We start from the raw sequence: 26,249 nt of genomic DNA, 5'->3' as shown, positions 1-26,249 counted from the left end.
ATTTGTGCAAAATTTAGTTTAATGGAATGTACAAGTTGGCACAAGATTAATGTATAGATGTAAATGTGTACATAGTCATTTTATGTAACAAGACCCACTAGATATTTTATTTGGGAGCAAAGGTTTTTATATATACAAACCTTAAGACAGTTCATATGGTTAAAAATGTGTAAAAGCAATACTCCAAAAGTGGAAGAAAGAAACCCAATATGTATACTCATCTATTCTTAGCTCCTTGGACTATTTTTATTAATAAAAATCTCAAAACACTCAAGTCATGGAAGTGGAGCCACACGTTTGAGAGGGAAAGATTGCACCCAATCTGTTTCCATTGTGTAGTACTCTCTATCTTATCTGTTGATGATGATGATGTTATTTTATTTTCTTTGCTTAATGATATGTTATGTTATTTGATTTTAATTTAATTTCAAGTCTCTGTTTTAATAATTGATGTATTTTGTGAGTATTTAACTATTTCTTCAAAAAGTACAAAAGGATCCCGTATCAATAATACATTAAGCATATGCTTAATGTATGAATGCATAATGTATTAAGCATAATCTTAATGCATTAAACATCAATGTTTAATGCATGAATACATTATGCAAAATATTTTATACATAATCTTATGCATAAATGCATTAAAGGATTATGCATTTCTTGCTTTATAGTCTTTTCTATCCTAATTAGCAATGTAATTCTCTATTATTTATATCTAATCTTACTTGGGATTAGTAAGGGATCAGGGAGAGGGTTTATGTTCTTGGCTAGAGATTGTTATAAAAGAACATTTTTGACATTACAAGGGCATTGGCAATACCATTCCTCTCAACAGTGCACCAAATCAAGTGTTTTTTAGAGGCATTTTCTTAATTATGCTTTGAAATGGTCATAATTTAGTAATTATTCCGAGTTTCAAGATGTAATTTAAAAATGTTGATTATTAGAGTTATGCTACAGCATAATGTATTAATTACATAAGTCATATTACTAATCAAATATATTTAATATCTTAATTAATCCACTTAATTAAAAATTACAGAATAGATGTTAATGAAGGAGCCCTAGCTTTAAATGATCAACTTTTAAATGTGGTTCAAAATAGAGAAACAAAAAGTTGAATAAATGCTATGTTGATTTTCTTAGAATTATTGGGTGTTATTTTCTATTTATTAATTAATTTATAAAATCAGAGCAGAAATAGTAATTAATTATTATGGGAGAATGAATTGCATACTTATCAAATGTCTAGGAATAAAGCACGGGACTGGGATCCACACAGCATAGAAGATCCATCTATGGACGATTGCCACCACTCTGGGGATGTGCATACCTAATTTCATACTCAAGAAAGTCATCAGTAGATCCTTTTCAAGCACCAGTCACAAGCATGGAACATAGGTAGGGGACTTACATGTAGGAGTCAACTCTCAGAAGGCTTGTGCTCAGAAAGGAAGAAAGACTGAAGATGAGATGGCTTCATTAGCCAGTCAGCAAAAGGTGGAGCGCTTAATATTGTCCTCTTGGACCGGTCATAAAGTGCAGAATGTTTCTGAAAAACAACACCACAAAAGAATGACAACTCAAAACTTCGCTTACCTTCTCTTAGTAGAGTATTCTGTTTTAATTCTCGGATATGTTCTGTTGTTTGGAAACAACGAAGTAAATTACCTTCAATTCCATATATGAATATTGAGCGGAGTCTTCATCAGGTGAAAGACGAGCCTGAATTGAAACATACAATTGCATGAGCCCTCTCCTGTCAGCACATCCATCACTGTCATTATTGTCAAGGTTCAAGCAGCAATAATAGAGGCTAAGGTCACCTGCACCCCCACACCCCCCCCCCCCCCTTCTATCTTTCTCTCTCTGAAACTTGCTAGTCTGTTTGCTCTCTTGTGAGCCTGCTAAGTGCTGGCTGACCAGCCCTGCAAAGAGTGAGTGCACATGATATTTGTACTAGAACAACAGAATGTGACAATCCAAGAGAGAGAGAGAGAGAGAGAGAGAGATGAAATGAAATGATATATTAATGTCTTCAAAAGGGCAAAGCGACCTATGAGACCAAAAAGTTACAAAGTGGTGAATCTAATACAATGTTTGAGTACAAAAAGACTAAAAGGTACTAAAAAAGCTACTATAATAGCCTAGACTGCTAGAAGTGAGCTAAGCAGCTAACTGGGACTCTGTAGAGTATGAGCAAGAGCTGATACAATCAGTGAGGGCTGATACAATGAGTGATACGATCTCAACAGAGATGAGTGGATAATGGGTGAGGTGTGTGATCATCAATGTCACAGGATATCCAGCATCAGTCGCTGGCGGATCTCATCAATATCCTCCATGGTCAATACTCTGACTGGGCGTCTCACATGTCGGGATAGAACGATCCGGATCCTCTGTTGCAGCCTCTGTCGATGACGTGAAGCCCCCGCAGTCGTGGGCATCTGGATCTCCCTAGCTCAAGCGCTTGATCAACCCGTGTGCCTCTGGTGTGGGTGAGATGTGAGCTCTGCTGTGATGTGGTCTAAAGAAATCTGTAACCTGCCTCTGAGACTGTCTCTCTCCTGATCTCCTCAGTAGACTCTCTCTATGTCTGCGCAGCTCGAGTAGAAACAGTCCAAGACATCTATGGTCCTAGTATCTCATGACTCTAGAAAGTGGTCCAAAACCCTCTTTAAACAGCCAATGAAATCGGCCACATATCTCATAGTATACTGGGCAATGACATATGCAATGCAACTCTCTCTCTGGCTCCATATGGCATAAGTGACATATCCTGGCCTCTGCTGGTACTCTAAATTTGCCAGTCTCAACCTCAAGTTGATGCGAAGATGTACGTATCTAACCAATAGCACATCGTAGCCCATGAGATAAGTGTGTATCCATGTAACTGGGCCTAGCCACAAATCAATCCTTCGTGAGTTGGAGAAGATGCTCTCTATAGAAAGCCATCTTCGTGCCCAACTCCCGTGTCGGCTGTATCGATGTCCTCTTGGTATCTAGTTGAGTCAAGTCCTGATGGATGAGTCTAGTGATCTCTATCCGTGTGAGTCAGAGAGGGTACATCTAGAGAGTACTGGAAGGGAGGCAATCTGTCCATGATGAAGCCATGTAACTAAAACCATGATGTCATCTATGCATACCAGCATACTATATCCGCTAGCTGTCGGGAGGACTCGAGAGCTAGCCGGGCATATCTGTCTCTGTGGAGGTCCCATAAACTGTGCATAAAGAAGACTGATCTAGTAAGTGCCTCGACCCACCAAGGGAGAGGCAGCTAGCTCTACTTGAAAAATCTCATGTGGTATCGAAGCCTTGGCTCTAATCATCCGAGAAATCGTAGAAACCAAAGGCCTCTCCGTACATCTCCGCCCATCAGTGCTGCAAGATTTGCCATGGTGGTCCACCGAAGGTCCCCATATCTGAACTCCATAAAGCATAGCTGAAGCCACTAGAGTGTCAAAAAGCCAGCGCTTTGTTCGAGGTTCCTGAAACTAAACCTGCAAACACATCCTCTCCAATCCTCCCAAGGTTGCATAAGCTCTGGTCAATCTAGTCTTTGCTGCTCTCCTCAATGAAAACACTGGCCCACTGAAGACTAACCCCAAGGAAGGTGTATGCATCTGTGTACTCCACTGCTTAAATGTAGGTGCTGACCTCCTTACTAATTGCAGTGTGGTGTTAAACACCATAAGCTTGGTTTTGCCAAGGTTGACAGACAATCCACTATCATGGGCAAATGCGTGTGAGGCATCCGAGTGACACTACATCCCCTCCGAAGAGTCAGAAATCAACACAATATCATCAGCATATAACAACTATGGGATCCATGTCCCTGCCAACTGTGCTCCTCTGTCACCCTCCCTCTCGATGTAGTCAGAAACCTCATCCACATACATACCAAATAAAGTAGGAGATAGTAGGCAGCCCTACTTCACCCCAATAGTGGAGTGAACTAAATCAAATATCCCCTCTGGAGTGCGTACATGCCCCACTACTGACCTGTACAGAGCCATGACCCCCAAAATCAGCTCTGTGGGCACCCCCATCTCCTGTAATCTGCGCATCAATCTGGCTTGGGCATTGTGTCAAATGCTTTGCGGAAATCCACAAAATTACAATAGATCCGCCTCCCATGTGATCTACCCTCCTCAATAATGGCTCTGAGTGTCAGAATGTGGTCAAGAGTAGAGAAACCCCTCTTGAAACCCACCTGTCCCGCTGCTCGTATACCCTCTCTCTCTGCCCATCTACTCAACTACTCTTCAAGAATGGATGCGTACAACCGTGCCGATATGTGTCCAATCCTGATAGTGCAGTAGGCTCCATAGGGTCCCCTACCTTGAAGATAGGTACAATAGTAGACGAACTCCAAGTATCAAGTAGACCCTCACACATGGCACGCTTGAAAATCACTACTAGGAGCTCCGCAAGCATATCTCTGGCATGTATAAAATGCTGTGCTGCTAAGCCATCATGATCATATGCTCTCGTGGTCCTCGTCCTGCCGATGGCCTTCTTTACCATCTCGGCGGTAAAGAAAGCACGTGTGTGGGCATGGTTATGGGGGATCTGGAAGAGGTGGCTGCCCAGGACTGTGTACAGGGATGCTGCATATTGACCCCAAACCTCTGTAGAAGTGATGGCTGGAGGGGGAGAGTGCTCATGGAAGAGTCGCCATGCCTCACCTGAGTTCTAAATCAAGAATAACTAGTATAAATCCTGCTCTAGCTGAGCAAGGAACGCCCACTTCTTCCATCGCACCAAGCGCCGGAAGGTAATCCGTGACTATCTTTGAGTGATAACTCCCAAAAGTACCTCCCTTTGGAGCCGGGCTCTTGTCTCTCTACACTCCTCATCATACCAACTGTTCTGGGACATGCTCCCAGAACGCCGTTTGTGCTGAGGTTGAGTATGTGGGTATGCCTCTACTACTGCGTTGTCGTGCCGCTACGCGGACACAGTGTGAAAACTCCTTTGAAGCCTTACCAGCGAGCTTCTTGCTATTCTAAGAGTAATAGTGTTAGTTTAGCCACTACTTTGAGTGGTCACATTATGGACGGTTCATATTTTTTATATTTTTTGATGGTTCAGCTTATTTATGCATATTTTGGACATACTTTTTGTAAAAATAGCCCAAAAGCGAATGAAAATTCCCAAAGTAGGATTTCATGCAAAAAGCAAGTTGCTTTTTCACCTAATTTGGAGAGATATATAAGAAGAAGGGAGGTTCCCAAGTTCGCGCATCGCGCGACCGCACATACGAGACAGCAAACAGCACTCCGGAAGGGGAAAGAGGAGAACGAGCGTCCCGGGAGATTTCTGACCAGGTATCCTGGTGTTTTATCCCCCTTTCGAAGCCAACGGAGCCATCAGAATCGCCGTCTGAGTAGTGGAGCAGAAGTTGGTCTTTGGTGAGGTTTTCTGACTATAAAAGGGCAATACAATACACAAATTGGGGGAGAACTCTTTGTAGGGAGAGAGGTGACAGTTGCTTCGAGAAGGGCAATCCTTCTGTGAAGGTGCTCCTTCTCTTCTTTCCATTGTCTTTCCTCTTCCGCTTTCACTCGAAGAAATGCCACTTTCTCTTTTCGCCATTCTTCCATCTCCTTCCTCCATTCCTTCATCTCCTTCTCAACGATGGAGAGGCGCTTACTTGTGATCATGAATGTTGTTTTCATGACCATGGGTGACGCTTTATTCATAGGTGAAGCCATTTTCTCCACTTCTTGATTAAGATGAACACTCCTCTCTGTATGCTCACTGTGTGCACATATGGAAGAAGCTATGGAGAGAGGGGGGTGCCTGTGTGTATGTGTGTGTGTGTGTGTGTGTGGAGAAAGAGAGAGAGAGAGAGAGAGAGACAGAGATGCAATAAATGTAGACTTGATTAGTAGCAAGACATGCAACAGGCTTGGTTCTGCCAGTGTGCATACACGTGTATACAAATGTGAGATAGGGCCTGCCGTATAGGCATTAAGTAGCCAACCTTACAATACCCTTAAATATGAGATGCATATTTCTAACGCCCCCTCGGAACAGAGCACCTGCCAACTTGTGGCTCCAAAACACAACGCCGGTCAACAGCCAATGGCTCCAATTCCTACTAACGGTTGTGAACCCAAGGAGGAAACATGGATTGCAGAATCCACTTGACAATGAACCAAAGAACACATCTCCTCCATAGCAGCTACTCAAGTTCTACTCACAATAGCCAGATGTGTGCCTTGAAACTCTGACGCACTGGCCTCCATGCACCAGACTAGGAGGCATTGCACAACCCCTCTTCCTGCCATGCTCTGGCTGACAGCACGTGAGGGCTCTTGTCCTTCACATTCTAGAATAGCCGAGATCTCCCTATCCTTTATGCTTGCCAGCCCCATGCTCCCCAAAGCTGAAGACCTCAATTCATATGGCTAAACACATCTCTTCAACACAACTCATCCACGTCCTCGTTTGAATCTCATGACAATGGTCCTCCGAGCATTGAAAACTTCCCAGTACAATGGTCATGGTCCTTGGATCCAAATCTCACAACGAAATCACCAACACCCAAGGCTTTGTTGTCCTCTTGTCCACTGGTATGGACATCCAAGCCCACTCTTGAGTATTGTCGAAACAATCTGCCAATTGTCACAGTCCAGGCCTTGTCACGCTTTGCTGTGTGGGTGCCTTGTTGAGCTCTGCTCCACAATGTCAACACACCGTGAAAGTACCTTGGCGATAAAATACCTCCTGAGCCAAGGCTCTCAACCCATGCATAGGATTCGTGATATTCAAGAGCTCAGCTCGGACACACCAAAAACTGAGGACACAAGCATCTATGCGCAAAGGAATGGAACTTGCACCAGAAACCAATTTGAAGAGATCGCGGAGTTGATCAGCGGGAACAAGCTTTTATTGGACGGGATGAGCTATATTAAAAACCCCTTCTTAGACTGCAAATCCTCTCAGAAAAACACCTTGACAAAATAAATCCATTAATCCAATCATAGCAATGCCAAGTTTATACTTAAAAGTGGCATGAGGGCACTTAAGCGTGGGAACAGGTCTCTTGAGAAGACAGAATTTTAACGTTCAAAAAAATAAAATCTGGAAGAAGAAAACAATGCACAACCTGCACCCTGAGCTTTGTGCACTGCAGGCCATCATAAGCCACTCTAACTTGCTCACTCTGGCCTCTGCGTGCCTTGTAATCCCTACCTTGTAGCCATGGCCCACTACCCTCAACCGCCACAAGAAAAGCACGCTTTCTCTCCCTTTTTGTGTGTTGCATGCACGTCGCCCTGCAGCAAGTCTTTACTTGTTTAAAAAAAACCAGATTGGACAAATGTCACCCAAACTTCCAGCTTAGCACGCTCAACCACCGATGCTGTCTCCAACAGTCATGTGCCTGCTCCTCCTGCTGTGAGGTGACGTCCAAATGAATCAACACCATGCATCATCTACACCACCTCACACCTGAGGGTTCACGAACCAAAACCTGTGCTACCATATTAGAATGGCAGAACATGGAATCACGAGACAATGTGAGAGACTTGAGAGAGAGGATTTGGCTGGAGGTTATTTCCTCCCTTCACAGCCAATGGGATTTATCAGATGGTTCCTCCGGGGCAGCGGAGGAGAGACGGACTGCATTCCTTCGTCGTTGGTCTCACTCCCAGCTATTCTTTTACTACTCTCAGGGGCACATAGAGTGGCAGTACTCTCCACCACAGTGGTTCATTCTTCACTCCTAACATCGACCTCCCTGATGTACATAGCCTTCTGATGTACACAGCTTGAGGGCGTTTCCCCTCCCCCTACCAGCTTTTGTACTACCCTTGGGATAGGCCTTCTTCTGGCATCTCTTGGGACTTTTGGTACTCAGTAATATAGCCCTGTTTCTCCAAAAGAGAGAGAGAGAGAGAGAGAGAGAGAGAGAGCAGCAATGTAGACTTGATTAGCAGCAAGAGATACAAACGGGTTCGTTCAGCCAATGTGCATACACAAGTGTATACAAATGAGAGATAGGGCCTACTTTTATATACGCATTAAGTAACACCCTTCCTGAGAAAGTCGCCAGCCTAGAATAGCTAACTAATCAACTCAGTGCCAACCTTACAATACCCTTCAATATGAGATGCACAATTCTAACAATTTGCTCAATCAATTTAATCATTATGCCTCCTACTTGCGTGTCTCAACTAATAACATAACATCCACATCAATTTTCAACTCTTCATACTGTACCCATTTGTGCCCTAGGTAGCTATCACATTCCAAAAACATACCCTCAGCCATTGTCAGGTCTCATAAACCGTCTTTCTCTATTTGAGAGGCAATGTGGTGTTCTCATCCGGAGCACGCAGAGCATTCAGGAGAAAAGAGATATTGCACACCTGGCATACCGCATTGTGTAACTTGAAGTGGATACAGGTACCTTGAAAGTAGTTTGAATGCAAAGGTAGTAAACACAATGGTAATCATGTCATCGACTAATGCGTAGTAAACACAATGGTAGTCGTGTACTTTCTCATATCAAGGAACAGGATGCATCATGTAGAGAACTTTGTCCTTGGGTAATGGGTACCATAATTGGACCACCCGCATTTATATGTAGAAATTATATGGGGAATGGACCAAACAAACGCGTAATCTACGTGTCACGTAAGCAACTCGTTGGATTTTATAAGGATACCCATATAGTGAGTACAATAGAGGGCCTAGACTCTAGAGTAAGAGTAAGCCCTCAGCAAAAATAATAAAAGCACCAGTGATAAATGCTTACATCCACAAGTCAATTGCGCCCACAAGTAACACCCACTAAGCCATCCAGCCTAATGCCTCCAAGCTACACGATTGCCCTTCCAAACATAGCAAAATCCTCTGTCAAAATGTAAATTCTTTTGTTATATAAGAATCTTTTCCATGGCAATTGAGGCAGGCTACTGACCATCTTCTATTTTGAGCCTTAGCATATAATCCACAACAAAGCTTCTTCTGCATTTTGATGTTCTTTCATAGGCAACTATCACTTTTGAAAAATGTTGCAATGTTTGAGGTTACTTTCATAGACACCTATCACTTTTGAAAGAACTTTCTTTTCTAACATTCAATAAAAGCACGCACACACGTGCATCTTGCACTTGTAATGAGAAAGGACTCTGTTCCCCTTCTCTTTCTGACTCATTTGTAGATGATTTTATGAAAACTCGGATCCTTAGTGACAGAGGTTAACCTTGAAATACATGATTGTGTTGCAGATGAAAGTGCACCCTTCATTGATGCTCCCTGTTTTCGGCCTGTTGTTCCAAGAATCACCTCGTGAAATCCACTCGAATTCCAAACAATGGAATACCTGTATCACCAGCCAGTGTGTTTGGAGTCTTCTGCTTTAAATATAATCACAACATATTTGTCACAATAACATGAACACTATGAAAACAGAGCCCTTACCCACAAGCAAGAGTTTTGGTGTCACCTGCCCGCATACTGACTTCTTTTGGTGGGCATGGAGCTACAAAGAAGCTTGGCTGAAAATATAATGCACTGGGTCAAAATACTACTCAAATTGCAACCCTCCACTTCTAAAATGAGGCCAAAAAATTGAACAAAAAAATGGTCCTAAAACAAACATAATTGTCTTGACAATGTCATGCCTAAAATCATCGGTTCTGCCACACAACTTTATTTTACAGGATCAGGAGTTATGAACCAAGACGGGTGACACTGATAAATCAAGCACTGGAACGTTTCTATCATGGGAGCAACCTTATAGGCAATCTCGATAACACCTATGTAATTGTTGGACGGTGGGAGGGCACCCCCGCACGCGCACACCCCTCTGCTGACAGGGAGATACATGACAGAGAGAGCTCGTAATGTGGAAACATATTTTGATAGATCATGTTTGTGGAGTACAAAGTACATGTGTGTAAGTGAGACAGATGACACTTCTACCACCTAGGACTTTAAGTCCCAACACACATAAAATGTGTTCAAACGGAGAAGAACCCTTGTAAGCACACGGTAAAAAATGCTCATGTGTAGGACTGTTCACACTAGGACTTCCAGGAGGCCAGAGGCTAGCAAACCCACCTGAAGCAAGTAGTGTGGACTTGTACAGAATGTAGCAGACTACTCTAGTAGAGGTAATGAGTTTAAAACTTTCCTAAAAGCTTCAACAGTCTCTCTCGTAAGAGACTTTATAAAGCCATCTTCTACATTGCATGTGTAGGCACACAAGTCAAGTCAAACTCCCCTGCAAGGACCCCCTCCCTGACATAATGATAATGCAGCTCAATATGTTTCATCTGCGTTACAGGGGACTTCAATGCCTGCACAACCGGTAGACAGCTGGCATTCTTTGATACAACAGCCCCATGTATTAGGAGGTAGACATAGAGGAAGCTGACCTTGAGAGAGCATCGCTAGAAACAGTATGGATAGATTATGGCGAGTACCTCCTCTCCTTGGGGGGGCTCATAGATTAGCCATCCTGTTAATGGCCAGGATCAAGATCCTTCACATGTTATTATCATCCCATATATTCAGAGCTTTATAGCCTCGCCTCGTCTGATTGGTGTGGCGGAAAACCATGCCTACCTAGATTTCTCCCTCACTTGTCAATATACCCATAGTTGCACTCATTTGACGTACGGACAGGTTCGTACGTACCTGCCGTACCGTACGGGTCCTTACTATTTTTTAAAAATGGCCTTTTTTTTGAATTTCAAGCCGTTGGGAGGCTGTTTTGGGTCTTGGTGCTCGCCACTTGGGAAGGTAGGGACCCTTGAGGCTTGAGCCTTGGCCTTTGAGAGACTAGTCTCTCACTCTTCTATCATTTGTTATCTATAATAATTAAGTGTTAAAAAAAAAACGTACGAATATCGTACTGTACCTTATAAAATCTTAAGGTACCAATTAGTACCGTATTTTATCGTACCGTACCTTTCGTACCGTATCGTACCTGACAACTATGAATATACCATACAGACCCATTCTATTCCTAACCCTCAACACCCTAGATACCACTTCACTAGAGAGACATCTCACATCTATTCAGTGCATGTCTACCATTCTCTCTTTAACCTAGATCTCCACATGTCATTAGATGTGCTCAACCCACAGTTGCCAACCATCCTTCACAGCTCCGCCATGACAACCTTTCCCCATTCCAAAGCCACTACCTGCACCCCTCCAGTTCCCCAGATGAACTAATATGATGAGGAGTGTGGGGAGGCGAGAGCCCATCTTCAATGAGAGATCACACATTGATGGGCCCGCATCCTCACATGGATCCTCCTACGGCATCGTCACCACACATCGTCAAGCCCGCATACTCTTTTGTCACCTCATATGGTGAAAGAACAGAGCAAATCTGATTGGATTGAGGAACTCTAATAATTGTTCTTAGGAAAGGACTGTAAGAAGGCAGGGAGATTGACGCAGAGCACTACCCACTAACTCCAATTACTTCGCCAAAGATTTGGAGGAGGTATGTTACTACCCTCTATCAGGTACCAGACCAGCCTTCTAGTCCCCACCAACCTAAGCCTCGCCCACTGACATCTTCCTTCCATTTGAGAACGGTGAGAGATGCCATCACAGATTAAAAACTGGGAGAGCTTACACCCGGGCTAGTAGCAGAGCTCCTCTCACATGCAAGAGACATACTAGCACCGCTGTTGACTCACATGTTCAACTAGGCCATTCAACAGGGTCATTCATATGTGAGGAATTTCCTACCACCTGGACCTCCATTACCATAGTACGCATTCTGAGCCCTCTAGTGACCCTACGGAGCCCAATAGCTATGGGACCATCATAATAGGCCATTCACTGGCCAAGTTGTATGGATGAGCTCAGTAGATGGGCTGAGAGGGAGGCAACCAGAGCCTCAGGACTGGCAGGCTTTAGGAGGGGATACTCGACCTTGGACCATATTCTGACCCTTCGAGGCACCATTGAGGGGAAAACACATGGGAAGAGATTCTTGTTGCTTTCTGGACTTTTGCAAAGCCTTCAACACAATCCCACGAGAGAAACTCATGAGGCAGCTATAAGACATGGGAGTACCTTTGGAGATTATATGCAGGGTTATTGCATAATATGAGGTGGTTACTCACAGAGTTCAGACACCAGAGGGAGAGTCAGATGTTATTCACAGCCGAGTAAAACAGGGCTGCCCACTCCCTTCGACCTTATTTCGCTTGTATACTGATGAATCGGAAGCATCGTTAGCGCAAGTATGGATACCACTTCTCTTATATGCAGATGAGAGGTGAATCGGAAGCATCGTTAGCGCAAGTATGGATACCACTTCTCTTATATGCAGATGACATTGGTGCTTATATCATATGGAGATGCAGAGACATCTGGATACATTAGAGTCTTTCTGTGAGTAGTGGAACCTCACAATGTGGGAAGACGAAGGTCATGATCTTCAACACCACCACACAATAATGTAATAGTTCAACACCCCAATTTATTTAGAGAGGAGAGCCTATGGAGAGAAAGATGATATGTATACTTGGGGGTTACCTTCACACGCCCGATCTTTTTTTTTTTTCCGAGAAAAGATCCTTTCATTAGTTATAGAAAAACGCCCATAGGGCTACATAAGGAAACAGAGCAAAGATCCAAGCTAGGCAGCTAGGGAGACTCTCCCTAGGTGCAGAAAAGTACAAATATCAGTACAAAGACTGAGAGGCTATATCATACAATAGGAGGGGGGAAAAGCCAAACAGGTGGCCTGTAGTGCCAACGGGGGGATCCCGCGTGTAGGGTATAGAAGGGGCCGCTGCGCCAAGTGGTGTGAAAGGCCTAGCACTGCAAGATCGCCTCATCCGAGTCGCCCCGGATGCGGTCATACTGTCCTCGCAGGGTGTGGATCAACTCCTGCCAAATCCCCCGGACAGTCTCTGCTGCTAGCTCCAGTCTCCCTTCAAAGGCCCTGAAGCACCGGGCTCTCCAGGTGAACCAGATGGTGAGGCTGCTGAGGAGCTCCCATCGTAGATCCCTCTCCTGTGTCCAGCCGGCGAACAAGAAATCCGGTGAAGGAACCAGGCGAGGCTGGCCCCTAATGAATCTGATGGCCTAGCTGTCCTGCTCCATCTCATAGCCCAAAGCAGGCCCTGACAAAGTCGACCAAGCAACGGCACCCCACATATACATACCCTCTGGAGAGAGGGGGGCCAGAATGCGCAGCATCCGCAGCCAAATCTGTTGCGCCTGAGGACAGTCCCATAGGCAATGTCTCTGTGTCTCCATAGGGTGGCCGCACCGGACGCAGGCCGCCGGAAGACCACTGTAGACAAGCCAGGTGCCAACTGCAGAGCCCCTGTGGGTGACCAGCCCCACTGGAAAGTCGAGATCCTGCGTGCCTGTCGACTAGCCCAGAGCCTGGTCCAAAAATCCTCCAGGAACTCCTATGAGAGTCCCTGTAGCCGCCAATGCTCCGATGCAGCTGGAGAGACCATCCTCCTCGCTGTCAAAATATGTCGCCCCAACCGAACAGTATACTGGAAAAAGGTGATCTCTGTGGCCTCGGGGGATGCATAAGGATCATGCCACTCGTACTCGCGAGGGTCCCACTGGAGCCGGGCCAAGGGGCACGCTGCATATGCCCATACACGCCAATCAAAGTCCATATCTGCAGGGTCTCGGTCAATATGCCACTTCCGAGAAGCGGTGGCCACTACCCGTATCCTCTGAAAAATGCACTCTGCAACCAAAGGCGACTCCACCTCCACTCTCTGAAGTCTGCCCTTATCCTGGGTCTCATAGTAGAGGCATCTACCATCCTCAGTGCAAGCTCTGACAGCAATCAGGATCTCCAACTGTGTAAAGGCTCCCATCCACCGTGGGGCCACTGGCTCGAGAGGCGTGAACCACTCCTCTGTGAGTGCCTCCTGAATGTCATCCCTCATAATCAGCCCCCCTCTAAAGTGACTCAACCTCTCCACCTGGATCGCCTTGGGGAGACTGCAGAAGGCCTGCCAGTCTCCAAAACTACGTGCTGGGCCTGCCGCCAATGGTCCCCAAGCTAGACGAGGCCGAGAACCCAACATATGACCCTGCTTTGTGCGAACCGCTGGGCTCCAGATGAGCAGCTGTCTGGCCCGCTCCTCATCACAAGAAGGAGGTCTCTGAGAGAGTCCCGGTCTCAGCAACTCCCAAGCTCGCAGGATGCTCAAGGCAAATCTGTCCTCCCATCCTCTACTGAGGCCTGTCCTCCTCATCTCTATGAAGATCGATCGTATCTCCGGTACCCAAGTGCCCCCTGTTGGGGGAGCCCGAGCCTGAAGCCGCTGTAAAAGAAGCTCTTTCCAAGGCTCAGCGCCTCGAAGCAGCCCCCGAATAATAAGCTTCCCCAATAAGGCTCTTCTGATCAACTGGATCTATAATGCCCAAGCCCCTCTGGGCCAGCGGAAGTGTAATAACTGCCCAAGCGACCTTAGCCCGGGCTGGCTGACCATCCCGCCCACACCAAAGAAAGTTCCTGATCAGCCTCTGTACCTGGCTGATGCAAGAGCTCGAGAAGATCCAGCAAGACGTGATGTACCACATGGTCGCTAAAAGCACCTGATTCGCCACCACCACCCTCCAAGCCAAGGATAGCCGAGCTGTACTCCAATACAAAAGCTTCCTCCGAATACTCAGAAGAAGCGGGGCAATCTGCTGCTCAGGTGACAAATCTAGTCCAATCTGGCATCCTAAATACCGCACTGCTGTGCCAGGAGGAATACATCGAAAACCTGGGTCTGGGCTCCATGCCGGAGTGGGAGCGCTACTGATCCAAAAGGCCACTGTCTTGCGCCAATTGTTCAATGCTCCCGAAGCTGCACTAAAAACCTGAAGCGACTGCTCTGCCCTCTGAAGATTGGCCTCCTGGCCATGCAAAAATAAACCCGTGTCATCAGCAAACTCAGCATCGAGCAGGTCCTCCCCCCGGACTGGGAGCTGAAGTCCTCTCAATCCAACCTCCTCTGCCGTCAGATACATGCTCATAGCCTCAGCAAAGAAGAGAAAAAGAAACGGGGCGAGAGGACACCCCTGACGGACTGATCTGGTCAACTCAAAACTCGGCCCCCATCCTCCTGCCATCAGCACCTGGCTACGAGCTGTGGAATATAGAGCCGCCACTCCTCGAATCCAAACTGGCTCAAAGCCCAGGCAAAGCATCGTGCCCTCTAAGAAACTCCAATCAACTCGATCGTATGCCTTCTCAAAATCGAGAAGCATCACAACCAGGTCCTCACCGAGAAATCTAGCTCGGGCCGTCGCCTCTCAGAAGGTGAAAATGTTGTCAAGGATACTACGCTCCTTGACGAATCCTGTCTGGGTAGCATGAATCAACTCCCCCAAGAAGGGCTGGATCCTCAAACTCAAGGCCTTTGCTAAGACCTTGTAGACAGTATTGAGGATCGTAATGGGTCTCCAATGCCGAATATCATCTGATACTCCCTCCCCCTTGGGGATAAGAAAGATCAAGCCCTCTGAGAAGCTCTGTGGCATCACCCCAGTGTCCAAAACATATTGAAAGTCCCTGCAGAGGCCTGGCCCCAAAAGGTCCCAATAGCGCATAAAAAAGGCAGGCATCAATCCGTCCTCCCCAAGGCAACTGTGGCGTGGAAGGACTCTCAAGGCCTCAGCAAGCTCAACCTCTAAAAGAGGCTCGCCCAGAACTGTACGCATACGATCTGTGACCCTCCTCTGCACATGGGCCCACACAGTCTGTCTGCAAGCATCCCGAGCCTTAGTGGCTGGCTCCGCTGAAAGCAAGTCTCTATAGAACTCAGTGGCAATGGCTTTGATCTCCCCGGGCTCAGTGGCTACCGATCCGTCCTGCCTCCTGAGCTGGCGGACTCCTGCTCGAGCATGGCGAGGTCCATTAATCTCAAAAAACTCCCCAGTCACTCTATCACCAAGCTGCGTCCACTGAGAGGCCTGGCGGCGATAGAACTCATGTCTCTGCTCCTCTGCCTCTCTAACCTCTTGACGTGCCTGGCTCAGCTGGGACGCCACCCACTCACATGTAGGCTGCTGCTCCTGAAGGCGCTGAAGCGAAGCAAGGCTACGTCTCAACCGACGCTCCCGCTCGCATCTCTCCCAGCCGTCTCTCCCAGCCGTGTCAAGGCTGCAGCGTGCAAAAAAGAGCTCAGCTCGATGAGTCCCTGGGCACACTGGCCTGCTGCATCCTGGTCAGGGCTCTGGCTATCATGCCATATCCTCTCAATGTCCTCAGCGAGACTAGGATCTGGAAGTATCCTCTCTAGGATCCTCAACTACAAGCTGATCTCCCGTGTCCTCTCCTCAAGTGTCAGAATAACTGGCGCATGGTCTGAAAAAGAGGTGCCAGCGAGAATGCCAACGGAACCCCCATGCTCCCCTAGCCAGTCGCCCACATAGAAGCGATCAATCCGTGATAGATTAGTCCCTCCCTGCCCGGCGATCCGATCGAGAGAAACTAAGACTGTCCTGAGAGCGGGAGAAAGCCTCATGCTGCCATGCATCAGTGATCCTCAGTGTCATGCAAAATCGCTCCCAAGCTGCAAGCTCAGTGCCGTGCATTGTAACATGATTGCCTCCCACCCTATCGGCCGAATCCTCAAGCATGTTGAAGTCTCCCCCAACACACCAATGTGCGGCCTCTGGCAATGCATCCGTAACCTGGGTCTAGAACTCTGCTCTGGCACTAGCATGGTTGGGCGCATAGACATTAAGCACGCCAAAGAGCTCATCATGCATCCTCAGAATGACATAGTGTGCTCTACCAGGAACAATGATCCCGCGATCCACAATGGCCTGCCGCGCCATACATCCGCAATGACCATACATACTCCTCCCTGCCCACCCAAGGGGCCAAACCCTGCAGACCAAAAGGTGTCCAATCTACCACGCATCACCAAACCATATCTCTGGATCCTGCTCTCACCCAAATGGTGCTCCTCCAACATCAAAATATCAACACTGCCCCCAACCAGGCATCTCTATGACGAGGAGTGGGCGAAGAGGCGGGCGGAGGAAAAACGGAGGGGGGAGGGAGCGGGGGGGAAGGGGGGGACAGGGGCTGGGGGGGGAGGAGACGAGGTGGGGGGGGAGGGGGGGGGGGAAGAGGAGGGGAGAGGAGAGGGAGGAGGGGGAGGGGGCACCGACATCTCCTGATCCTCGGTCGAGGGCCTGGGGGTCTTCTGCTGAAGAGACTCAAAATGGTTCCGCAAGGGAACCCACTACTGTTGCTGCCTCTGCTGAGGCTGACGGGGAGCTTGTGGCTGCTGCTGCTGTCGTCGGTCTCTGTGGCACCCCTGAGTCTGCCACTCAGAGGTCGCCGGCTCGGTGTCGGGCACTGGCTGGTGCTCGGTAGTGGCGGAAGCACCTCCACTAGATGTTGCGGGCTGAGATGGCTGAGAGCGAGGTCTCCGACGAGGACAGGCCTTGGCCAGATGGCCGACCTGTCTACATACAAAGCATTGGTTCGGGAGCCCTGAGTACTCAACCCTCTGATCTATCCATCCTCCTCCTACCCTAGGCAACTGGATAACCTTCGGTAAGGAGGAAACATCTGGCACCAAAACACGAACAGAAGGAAGTCCAGCCGCTCTAGCCACCACGGAAGCGGCTGTCTGGCTGGCCTCCAATACAGATCCCACCACCACAGAGCCTATCCGGGGAAGTAGAGGCAAGTACTCCTGTCGTAATCGGGGGAAGCAAACAGTGACTAGAAAGAGCTGCTCGCCACTCGCGGAAGCCTCTGTGGGGTCAAAACCATGCTGCCAGTGGCTGAAAAAGGCCCGAGCCCCTCGGATATCCAAGGGACTCATAGCAAGCACCTGGGCCACGCTCTGTGCTGACTCAAACTCAATTTGCTAATGGCCACGGCCCAGAAACTGTATGTCAGTGATCCTGCCCACATCGGCCAAAAGGCGGGCCTGAAGAAGATCACGCAACTCCCCTCTGCTGGGGCGGGTGTGGACTATCCTGCAGACAGCGGAAAGCGCCTGTAGCCGTTCCACTTCTGCTGTGAGGCTCGCTTCCTCTATCGGCATAAGAGAAAGCCTGATGGGGGGATCCTCAGGGGCGGGCGAGGAGGCTGCAGGAGAGTCCCTCTGTGGTGGGGCGGGAGAATCCTCCATCAGAGTCTGAAGCCCGAAGGAAGGCGGAGGCAAATGGAAGCAGCGGTGACGGAGAATAAGAACACGGGAGGCGGATGGAGAGTGCCGCCACGGGCAGCGAGCGTGAGGGCGGGAAGCAGTGAAAGGAAGCGGGCGAGGGGGGGGGGAGCTCGGCGGGAAGTCTCAGTGCTTAGAAACAGCCGCCGAGTGCGAGGGGGGGGGGGGGGGGGCAGCAGGGCGGTAGGCTGCGAGCAAGCAAGAAACGCGCTAGCTCGCAGGCGGGTGAGTAGATGCAGGCGCAGGCTCGCGTTGACCAAGGTGAGGGAGCAGGGGCGGCGAGAAGACGAAGGCGAGGTGCACGCTTCAGCGAGTGCGATCTCTCTCTCTCTCTCTATGATGTATCAGATCCACCATGATGTAACTTTTGGTCTCATAGGTCATTATGGCCTTTTGAAGACGTTAATATAACATTTCATTTCATTTCATTTCTATCTTATAGTAGCTTTTTTAGTACCTTTTAGTCTTCTTTTATACTCGGATATTGCACCAGATTCACCACTTTGTAACTTTTTGGTCTCATAGGTCACTTTGGCCTTTTGAAGACGTTAATATGTCATTTCATTTCTCTCTCTCTCTCTCACACACACACACATGCACACGCTTGTGCTCACGCGCGCGTGCACACACATCCGCGCGCGTGCACACACATGCAGGCATCCACACACGCACATGGTTTTGTGCGCACACAAACACATGCACGCATCCACACACGCACATGGTTCACACATACTAGATGAATATCCAACACAACCACAAAGATTTGCAGGGACAAGAACTATCCGAAAGGATCTCATTGATGTTGATTAGATGCTCTCATAGGTCTTTAATATGCGGAGGTACCCATCCATATAGTCATCTTCACCCATATGCTTGATGTCAAGCTTTTTATGAAGATAAGCGACACGAGATTCGTTACGACCCTGGTACAAAGTGGCAATTGTATCCCATTGACCTTTTGAGGACGTGCATGAAGGGATATGCAGTATGACATGCCTCTTGCACGAGAGAGCAATCAACACATGAGCTTGGGCATCACGTGCATCCCTTTTCTATTATTCTTGTGTAGGAGAGGGAGATGGTGGTCTAGATGCTCCCATTGAAGGTAAAGAATCTCCCATTGCAGCCATTGGAGGGGGCACAAACTCCTTGCATTTCAGATGATGTATCCATATGATGATATTGTTGTACTATCATGGTCTCATAGGTCAATTTGGCCTTTTGAAGACATTATTATCTCTCTCTCTCTCTCTCTCTCTCTCTCTCTCTCTCTCTCTTCTTCTGCTCATGCCACTCTATCATGGTAATTTTTGCCAAGATCTATTGCTGATTTTTCTCTCAGCATTTTGATTCTGCCCCTTTGCTTTGTTAACCAAAATGAAATGAAATGAGAAAATGGGATAGGAACATCCCTAAGCTCCAAGATGCTAGAACAAACTAGGTGCTAAAGAAAACTAATTTTGGGACATGATTCTGCCATGGTGACAACTTAGCCTTGACACCATCACTTCTTCACTCTAACCTCCGATGCGGGAGATCATCAGCTGAGGCCTCTCCAGCCCTCACCACATTTTGATATCTCATTACATTGTCTTGTACTATGTTGTATGGATCACCACCCCCCCACCCCCCCCCCCCCCCCCCCCCCCAAATTTTTCAGTTCATAGGGTTTTTACAAGCTATGGCAGGAGATGACGATCATGATCCTTCTATGATGTTGCAGCTGTGGGCAAGTCCCCGAGGCTGGGGGCGTCTCGTCTGCAAGGTCACCCCTCTAGGTCCCGCTCACTGGATTTGGACTCTGATGAGGAGGTTAGTAAGAGGGCTTTGTATCGGTCCTCGGGCTGCGTCTGCTATGTAACTCTAGTAAGATGAGTCCCAGACATCTCTGATCTGAGTTATCCTTGATCTTGGATAAAGGTCCAAAACTTTCCTTGAAAAGACAATGAAATCTCCCTCTGATCTCATAGTAGACTGGAATATAATGCTCATCCGTCTCAACCCCCATGTGGCATAACTGAACTGGTGTGGGGAACTGCGGATCTAGCCAATGATATATATGACTCCATGAGATAGGTGCATATCCATGTATCTTGAACGTATGCTGAAGCCGTCCTCTGTGAAGTGGAGGAGATGATCATTGTAAAAAGCCTTCTTTGGCCCTAGGACTGTGTATGTGATCTCCATGTCCGCTCAATATCTAGTTTGATAACCCTTTTCAGCTCTCCTCAATTGAGTTGAAACAGATGCTATATTGAAAGGGGGGCAGAGTCTATATGTAATCCAAACCATGTGGTATGTCTGTGTCTCCCTTCTCTACGGCCAGTCTGTGGGAGCCCGAAGGACTCTAGTGCTAGCCTAGAATAACTCTATCTCTCGGGAGCTTCCATGATCTTTGTAGTAGTGTCAATGTCTGGAAGATGGCCTTTGTAAAGACTAGGCTGGCTCCTAGCTCTGCTCTCATGATGCCATGTGGTACTGAGGGTTTCCTCCTGGAAATCATCATCACCAAGGGCCTCCCTATGTGCTGCTATCCATCATTTCTCTTGTCCAGTCCTCTATGGTAAAGAATCGACCTGGCTCCACAGAGTAGTGTGCAGGTAACTAGAGCATTGAAGAGCCATAGCTTCGTTATCAGCTTCTGAAATTGCACTTGGGAGCATCCGCTCAAGAGAGCATAATGCAGCATATCCTCATATCAGTCTGGCCTCTGCTAACTGCTCTCTTCATGGAGAAGATCGGGCCTGTGAAATCACGTTGCCCGGCGCTCGCTGAAGCTCACGCTCCCCCCCCTGCTCGCGCTGCTGCCTGCGCACCCTCCCCCCCTTCCCGCCCACGCGTCTACTCCCCCCCCCCCCCCCCCCCCCCCCCCCCCCCCCCGGCCTGCCCTCGCGTTTGCTCCCCCTCCTCCGCCTGTGTTTTTTTCTTGCGCGCCCCTGCGCTGTAGCGCCCGCCCCCTGCTCTTCTCTTTCGCGCCCCCCCTCCTTTCTTCAGCGCCCCGCCCCCCCCTCCGCCAGCTTTCGCCCGCTCTTCCCCCCCACCCCCCCCCGGGGGTTTTTTTGTCTTCGCCGCCCCCCCCCCCCCCCTCCCGCACCCCTTTTTTCTGTTTTTTCGTCCCCTGGGGTTCTTTCTTTACTTTCTGCCTTCCCCCTCCGCCCTTTGTGTGCAGCTCGGCTCTTGTAGGATCCGCATTCGCTCCGCCTTCGACATCGCTTCAGACTCTAATGGAGGCTCCTCCCGCCCCACCTCAGAGGGACTCTCCCGTAGCCCCCTCGCCCGCCCCCGAGGATACACCCATCAGGCTTTCTCTTTCGCCAGAAGAGGAAGCGAGCCTCGCCGCAGAGGTGGAACGCCTCCAGGCACACTCCACCATCTGCCGTATAGTCGGCACTCGCCCCAGTAGAGGGGAGATCCGGGATCTTCTCCAGGCCCGCCTTCTTGCAGATGTGGGCAAGATCTTGGACGTTCAGCTACTGGGCCGTGGACACTACCAGATCGAGTTCAAGACAGCCCAGAGCGTGGCCAAGGTCCTAGCCATGAGTCCCCTTGACATCAGGGGAGCTCGGGCATTCTTCAGACCTTGGCAGCATGGATTTGACCCAGCAGCGGCCGAGCAGGGAGAGCGCCTTTTCCATGTTACAGTTTGCTTCCCTGGACTCTGCCGTGAGTACCTTCCGCTCCTTTCTAGGCTAGGAGCATTGGTGGGTTCCGTGCTTGAGAGTGGCCCCACAGCAGCTTCAGTGGTGGCGAGAGCAGCTGGGCTACCTTCGGTCAGAGTTTTAGTTCCTGACATCTCCTCCCTTCCGAAGGTCATTCAGCTACCTAGGATAGGGGGGGGATGGATTGATCAGAGAGTGGAGTTTTCGGGGCTCCCGAACCAGTGCTTTATCTGCAGACAGGTCGGCCACCTGTAGGCCTGCCCTCGCAGGAGACCCCGACCTTCACCGTAGCAGCAGGCCCTCGATGGCCTGCCCACAGATGCGGCTCGGCAGGCAGCCTCCGGGACACCTGCTCAGCCCACAGAGACCTCGGAGTGGCAGCCTGGGTAGGGGCGCCGTCGAGGGAGACAGCCCCAGCAGCACGCAGAGACCGATGCAGCAGCAGCCACAGTCTCAGCATCACTGGGTTCCCGTGTGGAATAGCTTTGCTCCCCTACAGGAGGAGACCCTAGCGCCGACTGAGGACCAGGAGATGCCAGCACCCCTCCTTCGCCCCCAACCCCCGCTCCCCCGTCCCCCCCTCCCGCCTCGCTTCCACCTTCGCCTCCTCCTGTCCCCGCTCCGGTTTTGGCAGCGGCTCCTTCTCCACCCCCTTCTCCCCCCCCTCCTCCCCTCTCGCTCACCTCAGCTCCCCGGGAGGCCCTGGCAGTTCCTTGGCGCTCACCTGCAGTCCGCCGGCGGACACCAAGCACCGACCTTGCTCGAGCACCGCAGAGGAGACTTACCATGCCGATTCGGGCTTCACGGATATTCTCTATCCGCAGTCGGCTGAGTCACCTCGAACATTAGACTGTGCTCGGAGGATTTTGATTATTCCTTCACACGGCTTTTTGGAGCGGAGGGCCCCCACGAGCCAGCACCCATCAGAGTTCATGTAGTGATACCTCTGGCCCGAGGGGAAGAGGCACTTGATTCAGCGGTGGCCTTCTCATTCCCTCTCTGTGGCCCTAGCGACCGGGAGTGGACTATGGATCTCGCTCTTAGCACTTTGAAGACTCTGGCACTTGAGTTTTCTCACCATCTGAGCGATCTAGAGGTGACAGACGTGATAGGCCGACTATGGGAGTTGGCTCATTTTTTCTTAGATCCCTGGATGCCTCCGAGATTCGACATTTGGTGGTTCGCATAGTGGCAGACTTAGCACGCGACCCTGGATATGTATGCATACACGAGGGTGCTCTGTCTGAGCGGGAGGCAGCCGCCATAGGTCACAGCCACTGGCGCCTGATCCGAGATTCTTGCAGCACACCGGGTGGGCAGATTCGTAGCCACTCAGATGGGGACTATTCTCCATCCAAGCCGCTTGCGAAGGCCCGTCGTACGGCTGAGACAGCATCCACCTCCCCCTCTTCTTCATCTCCTCCCCCCCCTGTCTCTCAGGGTGATACGACGTTCTCTTGGCATTCTCCTGCAGTGCGGCGCTCACTCACCTCGGCTCTAGCTCACAGCCCACCGGTCCGAGGGGCCATGCCGGTCCGAGCTTCACGTATCTCTTCGATCCAGAGCCGGCTGCTCAGTTTTGATATTCAGCAGCGCTATGAGGCCTTCGACTACTCTTTCGCGTGCTTGTTTGGAGTGAAGGGCCCTCATGAGCCAGCACCTATCAGAGTGCATGTGGTCATTCTCCCAGCACGAGGCTAAATCTACCAGTCTCAACCTCAAGTTGATGCGAAGATGTACGTATCCGACCAATAGCACACCGTAGCCCATGAGATAAGTGTGTATCCATGTAACTGGGCCTAGTCACAAACCCGTCCTCCGTGAATTGGAGAAGATGCTCTCAATAGAAAGCCATCTTCATGCCCAACTCCCGTGTCTGTTGTATCCATGTCCTCCTAGTATCTAGCTAAGTCAGGTCTTGACGGATGAGCTCGTGATCTCTGTCCGTGTGAGAGTCAGAGACAGTACTGGAAGGGAGGCAATCTGTCCATGTTGAAGCCATGTAACTGAAACCATGATGTCATCTGTGCATACCAGCATACTATATCCCCCTGCAATGCTAGCTGTCAGGAAGACTCAAGAGCTAGCCAGGCATATCTGTCTCTGGGGAGGTCCCATAAACTATGCATAAAGGAGACTGATCTAGTAAGTGCCTCGACCCACCAAGGGAGAGGTAGCTGGCTCTGCTCGAATAATCTCATGTGGTACTGAAGCCTTGGCTCTAATCATCCGAGAAATCATAGAAACCAAAGGCCTCTCCATACATCTCCACCCATCAGTGCTACCCGATCTCTGCCATGGTGGTCTGCTGAAGGTCCCCATATCTGAACTCCATAAAGCATAGTTGAAGCCACTAGAGTGTCAAAAAGCCAAAGCTTTGTTCGAGGTTCCTGGAACTCAACCTGCGAACACATCCTCTCCAATCCTCCCAAGGCTGCATAAGCTCTGGAGTCTAGTCAATCTAGTCTTTGCTGCTCTCCTCAATGAAAACACTTGCCCATTGAAGACTACCCCAAGGTAAGTGTATGCATCTGTACACTCCACTTGTGAGATGGCAGCGGAATTCGTGTATAGGTATGGATCTATGCAATCACACTTTACAATCCTTTTACCCTTGCATTAATGTGGTGGATGGTGTTAAGTTAAGCAATCACGATGAGACCTTAGAAATAGAGAGAGAATAGGAGAGAGAATGAGACGACACGTCGATGGGGTCCCAACTAACCCTCTCAAGGACCCTCCACACCGTTGCCGATGTGGTATTTGTTTTGTATTGCTTAAATGGTTGTGCAAGAGAATTACCTCAAATGAAAACCCTAGACTTGACACAAGTCGATGCACCGCGCTGGTAACTCAAAGATAGATATACCTTCGGGCTAATTTGACGTAGTCAATGATGTACCTCGATGTGGGCGATGGATGGCCTCTGAAAGGGGATGTTCGGGGCTGATTTGACGCGCCGGATGTGAGGATGTATGGGTTGAAAACATTTTCTCTGAAGAAAACGCAGCCTAGGATGGAAAAGATGATGCGCACAAAACACAGCCTATGTACTGCCGGAATGAGCCACAAGATCGGGCTGAGAATGGCAGGCTGAGAATGGACAACAGAAGGAGGCTTTGCTGGAGAGCAAAGAATGGCAAGCTTGGGCAAAGGGGATGAGGCACAAGAGAGAGAGATGAGCTAGGGTATGGCTGCGCAGGAAATGGGCAGCAGAGAGAGAAACGCCAGCAAGAGAGAGAGGGGGAGATGGGCTGCAGAAATGCTAGTGTAAGGGGAGGTGAAGATGGGCGCCCATATCTGCTGCTGCTGCTGGTGGAGAGGATGGGCGCCAAAAATCTGTTACTCTCCTTCTTCTGTTGTGTTAGAAATGAGCCCAAGGCTCCCTTTCTATATGCTCTGAAAGTTGGCCGCGCAATTCTAGGTTTTTGCCGACCTTGAAAACCATTCAATTGTATTAATTATTTGCTCTGTTATGTGCACCTTAAATGCACATGATTTGTCTACTCTGCTATACCCTCCTCGGTCCCTGATTGATGCGGGATCTGAAACATGACTTGGTCCTATCCTAGTCTATATGCTAGTGTTGCCGGATGCCCACCGAAGTGTAACAACACCCGTCAAACACCACGTACAAACCATTTATGCAAGAGGGTTCTAACTGACCGACTCCTAAGCTAATGGACTTGTTCGGGCATGCAGGTCCTTCAAGAGGCTCACAAAATTGCCGGTGCAAGATCCCCTAGATTCTAGACACTTACCTGGCTCTGGATGTAGATGTAAAATGTCCACGTGACACACCGAGCCCATGTGCACGTGACATCTCCTCCTGCTTAAGGTGAGGCACTAGTGCCGAGCTGCATGGCCTCCTTGTGTAAGGCTAGCAGATGTGGATAATCCAAGAAGAACTCCTCGTCCACCCATCTAGGACCTCATGATTGATGAGAAACATTAGCTTATCCCAATCAATGAAAGGTTTGTACCTACGGAACCACTTAATGCCCAAAATAACATCACATCCAACAAGATTAGAGATGACAAAACGGCCACTGAATTGTGATTGTTGAATGGCCAACTTGACATTGTCACATACTTAGGAGACTGCAGCGGCCATGCCTTCAGAAAACCCTTGCACCGGAAATGTGGGAATAGCGGTTACCTGAAGACGAGCACGCTCTACCAAAGCCTAGCTAACAACGTCCTGTGTACTTGCAAGATCAAACGACACTACTACTCTTTGACCATTGACATGCCCACAACATTTAATTAACTCTTCATCCTCAAAGGTCCCCTCCTGCTTATCTTCAAGCTTCACCAAACTGAAGGAATTCACCTGAGTTGTTGAGCTAGAAGATGAAGCAACAGGCTTTGAGTCTTTTGTAGGAGGGCAGTCCTTTTTCATATGACCTATACGATGGCAATAAAAACACCG

The 26,249-nt window shown here is 48.9% G+C and overlaps 1 protein-coding gene across 5 annotated transcripts in view; it reads right to left on the bottom strand.

The window, feature by feature from the left end:
* LOC147627276 (tRNA-specific adenosine deaminase TAD1-like) overlaps nt 1–26,249 on the bottom strand; it is a 96,409-nt gene that overhangs the window by 19,724 nt on the left and 50,436 nt on the right. For 3 of the 5 annotated variants that reach the window (XM_086815908.1, XM_086815911.1, XM_086815909.1), the window contains 5 exons: nt 9,442–9,518; nt 9,224–9,343; nt 1,672–1,759; nt 1,415–1,552; nt 1,103–1,333 (listed from right to left, as the gene is read on the bottom strand). In XM_086815908.1, coding sequence (XP_086672034.1) covers nt 1,424–1,552; nt 1,672–1,759; nt 9,224–9,343; nt 9,442–9,518 — 414 coding nt within the window. In that variant the 3' untranslated portion in view covers nt 1,103–1,333; nt 1,415–1,423. Of the gene's footprint in view, nt 1–1,102; nt 1,334–1,414; nt 1,553–1,671; nt 1,760–9,223; nt 9,344–9,441; nt 9,519–26,249 lie in introns of those variants that run through there. The other 2 variants (XR_015268474.1, XM_086815910.1) reach the window with 2 other exon arrangements.

This window comes from Cibotium barometz, chromosome 21 (assembly GCF_041138505.1).
Source record: "Cibotium barometz isolate CiBa-2024 chromosome 21, ASM4113850v1, whole genome shotgun sequence".
Lineage (NCBI taxonomy): Eukaryota > Viridiplantae > Streptophyta > Polypodiopsida > Cyatheales > Cibotiaceae > Cibotium > Cibotium barometz.
Note: the sequence above shows the minus strand (reverse complement) of the source record. Positions and strands in the feature narration are given on the sequence as shown.